The sequence below is a fragment of the Eleutherodactylus coqui genome, chromosome 1, assembly GCF_035609145.1.
Source record: "Eleutherodactylus coqui strain aEleCoq1 chromosome 1, aEleCoq1.hap1, whole genome shotgun sequence".
In the NCBI taxonomy this organism is placed as follows: domain Eukaryota; kingdom Metazoa; phylum Chordata; class Amphibia; order Anura; family Eleutherodactylidae; genus Eleutherodactylus; species Eleutherodactylus coqui.
In genome coordinates, this window is record NC_089837.1 from 532,177,841 (window position 1) to 532,183,130 (window position 5,290).

General features: G+C 56.7%; 1 protein-coding gene across 1 annotated transcript; it reads left to right on the top strand.

Moving 5' to 3' along the window:
• Positions 1-265: 265 nt before the first annotated feature.
• On the top strand, positions 266-4,093 carry LOC136615283 (protein ZAR1-like 1.S). Its single transcript, XM_066594157.1, is given in 6 exon segments — positions 266-741; positions 743-800; positions 1,683-1,775; positions 1,989-2,063; positions 3,726-3,761; positions 3,763-4,093. Coding segments are annotated over 6 exon segments (843 nt in total). The 3' UTR covers positions 3,868-4,093.
• Positions 4,094-5,290: the final 1,197 nt, after the last annotated feature.

Here is a 5,290-nt window from a genome sequence, read left to right on the forward strand (position 1 = left end):
TTATAAACCTTAAATTCATGCGTTTTTACTCGTTTTTCCATGTCCGTTTCTCGTATGCCTGCTTTGTACGTGGAAGCGCCAGTGTGGACGGCTCTTGGACTACATTTATAGCCTGCGGATCTGTTTCACGGATGACTCAGTGCTGTATGTGTGAGTGGAGAGTCCAGCAGTGAGTGGGTTAATGGTGCTGCCGGTCGTTAGACAAACGAGCCTCCTGTAACGGATGATATAAGGGGCGGCGGCACAGATCACATGGTCACTTGCCATGGCTGGAGTCCTGTACCCCCAGTTTCCGCCATTCCTGAACTATGGGCCTACCTACCGGCACCAAGCCCCCTACTACAAGCCCAAGGGGCCCTACTGGAAGCCCACCTACAGGGGGGGCCTGGGGCCAATGAAGTCCGCCCTTCCCTTTGACTGTCTGGATAACTACCGGTGGGCCCAGCTGAAGGCACTGCTCAGCCAGTTAGGCCCGGAGTTGGGGTTGAGTCGGCTTTGCACTAAAGAAGTGGGGGTTCAGGTGAACCCCCGAGTGGATGCGTCAGTTCAGTGCTCGCTGGGGCCCCGCACGCTGAAGAGCCGCAAGGGATGGCCCTTACTGTGCCGCGCTGCCCCTGGGCAGCATGCTGGGCTCAGTATCGTGACTCCGGTCCGCTTCCCTCGCACCATAGCGGTGTACTCCCGACTATCAGACCGGAGGCTGTTCACACTGCCCCCCGCCCAGAGGGCCAGAGAAGTGGGGGGTGCAGCCGGAGGAAGATGGGGAGACTGAGGCCGGCATGAAGAAACCCATGTTCCAGGTGAGAACAGCAGCTCCATGGTGGGGGGAGACTTAAAGGGTACCCCCCAAAAACAAGCACCCCCTATCACTGCTGCAGCAGTAACTTGGGGGCTGAAGAAAGCCATCTTCATATTTCCCTGCTGGCCTGTATACAAAATACTCAGAAGTAGTCTAAATAGAAGAAGTGATTGGTGCGGCAGGAATCGCAGACCTCAACCAGTAATAGTGCAGCACAGAACCCTGAATATCCATAAACTACAGATAGTGGAGTCAGTGTGCACATTACTTACCCTGTATTATCCTCCAGAGCTGCACTCACTATTCTGCTGGTGGAGTCACTGTGTACATACATTACTTATCCTGTACTGACCCTGAGTTACATCCTGTATTATACCCCAGAGCTGCACTCACTATTCTGCTGGTGGAGTCACTGTGTACATACATTACTTATCCTGTACTGATCCTGAGTTACATCCTGTATTATACCCCAGAGCTGCAATCACTATTCTGCTGGTGGAGTCACTGTGTACATACATTACTTATCCTGTACTGATCCTGAGTTACATCCTGTATTATACTCCAGAGCTGCACTCACTATTCTGCTGGTGAAGTCACTGTGTACATACATTACTTATCCTGAGTTACATCCAGTATTATACTCCAGAGCTGCACTCACTATTCTGCTGGTGGGGTCACTGTGTACATACATTACTTATCCTGTACTGATCCTGAGTTACATCCTGTATTATCCTCCAGAGCTGCACTCACTATTCTGCTGGGGGAGTCACTGTGTACATCCTGTATTGCACAATACTGCCTCTTGTGGACAAGCCTAGAGCTGCATGCAGGATTACAGGTTGGGGTGTTTCACTTCTGTCCTCCTTTCCTTTTGTCTCCTCAGTTTCTGGAGCAGAAGTACGGCTTCTTCCACTGCCGGGACTGCCAGGTGCGGTGGGAGAGTGCCTACGTGTGGTGCGTGTCTGGGACCAACAAGGTAAGACCCCTCGCCAGACTCCTGCTGCCCCCCCATTGTAGCGATCAGTTACCTGAGCTGCCCTCTGATGGTGGTGTAGCACCCTGCAGATTAGACAGTCTGGTAACACCAGTAGGAGGTGCTGTGCTAGTGTCTAAGTCAGTCTGGCTAGTGTCACAATAGTGGTGACTGCACCCTGTAATGACCGCTCGTGTTCTTCCTCCTCCTATCCAGGTATACTTCAAGCAGTACTGCCACAAGTGTCTGAAGGGCTACAACCCCTACTACGTGGAGTCCATTGAGTGCAAGGTACGAGCTCCCCCATTCCTGGGGTGCAGCTGATCCTTCTACGGCAAAGGGGGGTTGGGTCCCATGGGGGTGGCTTACTACTTCTGTGGGGGGGGGGGTCACATGGGGGTGGGCTGTACTACTTCTGTGGGGGGGGGGGTCACATGGGGTGGGCTTACTACTTCTGTGGGGGGGGGTCACATGGGGGTGGCTTACTACTTCTGTGGGGGGGGGGGTCACATGGGTGGGCTTACTACTTCTGTGGGGGGGGGGTCACATGGGGTGGGCTTACTACTTCTGTGGGGGGGGGGGTCACATGGGGTGGGCTTACTACTTCTGGGGGGGGGGGGGTCACATGGGGTGGGCTTACTACTTTCTGGGGGGGGGGGGGTTCCCATGGGGTGGGCTTACTACTTCTGGGGGGGGGGGGTCCCATGGGGTGGGTCTTACTACTTCTGGGGGGGGGGGGTCCCATGGGGTGGGCTTACTACTTCTGGGGGGGGGTCCCATGGGGGTGGGCTTACTACTTCTGGGGGGGGGGGGGTCACATGGGGTGGGGCTTACTACTTCTGGGGGGGGGGGGTCCCATGGGGTGGGCTTACTACTTCTGGGGGGGGGGGGGGGGGGTCCCACGGGGTGGGCTTACTACTTCTGGGGGGGGGGGGTCCCACGGGGTGGGCTTACTACTTCTGGGGGGGGGGTCCCACGGGGTGGGTTTACTACTTCTGGGGGGGGGGGTCCCACGGGGTGGGTTTACTACTTCTGGGGGGGGGGTCCCACGGGGTGGGTTTACTACTTCTGGGGGGGGGGTCCCACGGGGTGGGTTTACTACTTCTGGGGGGGGGGGTCCCACGGGGTGGGTTTACTACTTCTGGGGGGGGGGGGGTCCCACGGGGTGGGTTTACTACTTCTGTGGGGGTGGGGGGGGGTCCCACGGGGTGGGTTTACTACTTCTGTGGGGGGGGGGGGGTCCCACGGGGTGGGTTTACTACTTCTGTGGGGGGGGGGGGGGTCCCACGGGGTGGGTTTACTACTTCTGTGGGGGGGGGGGGGGTCCCACGGGGTGGGTTTACTACTTCTGTGGGAGGGGGGGGGTCCCACGGGGTGGGTTTACTACTTCTGTGGGGGGGGGGGGGGGTCCCACGGGGCTGGGGTTTACTACTTCTGTGGGGGGGGGGGGGGGGTCCCACGGGGTGGGTTTACTACTTCTGTGGTGGGGGGGGGGGGGGTCCCACGGGGGTGGGTTTACTACTTCTGTGGGGGGGGGGGGGGTCCCACGGGGTGGGTTTTACTACTTCTGTGGGAGGGGGGGGGGGGTCCCACGGGGTGGGTTTACTACTTCTGTGGGGGGGGGGGGGGTCCCACGGGGTGGGTTTACTACTTCTGGTGGGGGGGGGGGGGGTCCCCACGGGGGTGGGTTTACTACTTCTGTGGGGGGGGGGGGGGGTCCCACGGGGTGGGTTTACTACTTCTGTGGGGGGGGGGGGGGGTCCCACGGGGTGGGGTTTACTACTTCTGTGGTGGGGGGGTGGGGGGGGTCCCCACGGGGTGGGTCTTACTACTTCTGTAGAGGGGGTTGCTCCTATGGAGCGGGCTGCTTCTTCTGGTGGACTTGGTGGATTGCTTCTATAGGGTAAGATGCTCTGCAGCCTGGTGATAACCTCTACCTCTGCCCTCTTTCAGACCTGCAGAAAGGCCTGGTGCTCGTGCCCAGAAAGGGCGCCACATTGACCTGAAGCGCCCCCACTGCCAGGAGCTGTGCGGCCGCTGTAAGGGCCAGAGGCTGTCCTGTGATATGACGTACAGCTTCAAGTACATCGTGTGAGGAGCGCTGCTGCTGATGAGGCGGACGCAGCGTCCGCAGCGGAGGATTGTATGCTTTGTTTTATGTAAATAAATGCTGATTTGTGTTACTGGATGGAGAGCTTACTGTGCTGCCGGCGGTGCTGGTTATGGCGCTCACTGTCTGCGCTGCTCTTGTGTATATATCACTTCTGTTTCATTGACTTGACACACTGCAGTCTTAAAATAAAGGAAACCATAAAAGCTCATTGTGTGCATATCTAGAGTTTAAGGGGAACTGCAATTAAAGGGGTCCTCAGATACTTGTGTGCCGCTGCATCTGGGCAGAAAACGAATGGAGATGACTCGCAGGTAGGTGGCTCTACATTAATTTCTGCGAGCTGATGGGTTGTGAGATTCTGCCCATACACGGCTCCAAATCCCCTGCTGTGTAGTTACATGATGGGATTCTCTCTGCCTGTAGCCACTACTGGTGGATGTGGGAGCGTCCCCTAGTGGCGGTTGTATGCAGATGGCATTCTATCATGTACCAGTGGGATGTGGTGGTCACAGCTGAAGCTCAGTGACTACATACTGACCTCAGCCCTGTATGGGACAGCTGTGATCCCTACATCCAACAGGGACCTGTCTAACCTTCTATAGGTGCAGCAGTCTCCGCCCCTCTAGAGATGGAGGGTATAGCTTGTGGTGAAGCTCCTGCCCGGCGTGCGCGGTCTATAGGCAGCCTGCTGGGGAGTTCTGGACTCCTCCGGTCTAGATGATGCCCCCCTCCTCCGGTCTAGATGATGCGCGCGCCCCCCCCCCCCCCCCCCCCCCCCCCTTAGAACGGTGTAAGCACACTTAGTCATGTCTTCTGCCCGCTCCTGCGGGTTGTTGTGCACCTACATATCAGCCCTGCAAAGCAGTACCCAGAAGCCCCCTGGTATGCCCACAGATCTGCACCCACCCATTCACTGCACTGGCTGCCTGCAGTACACACTACACACCAGTAGGGCGGGCTGCATATTTTTTTTTCTCACCATGAGATCTTCCTGTGCTCCCCACTATGTCCTACAACACACAGCGCTGTGATCGCGGCCTTGAGATTTTTGTGGGGAACTTTTAAACAAAATTTCTTTTTAAAGTGTATTGCACACTTTTTTTTCCCCATTGACATAGACAGTGGCTGTTCAGTGCTGAGCGGCTGCTGGTTATACTGAGCGATCAGGATGTTATGCTGCATAAACAATGGAGGATGAGCTGATCGCTCAGTGTAACCAGCAGTCATCAGTACTGACAGGAGCGCCCTGTTCTCTGCTTACATGCTGCAGTTGCTATTGTGGCATGTAAAGGCTTAATCCATCCCTGGCCGTTAAGAACAGGAGCCTCTGGAGTACAAGGTGGAATGTAGCATTACAGCCCTGGGTGTGACTAGAGCATAGACGATAATGTAACACGAGATCTGT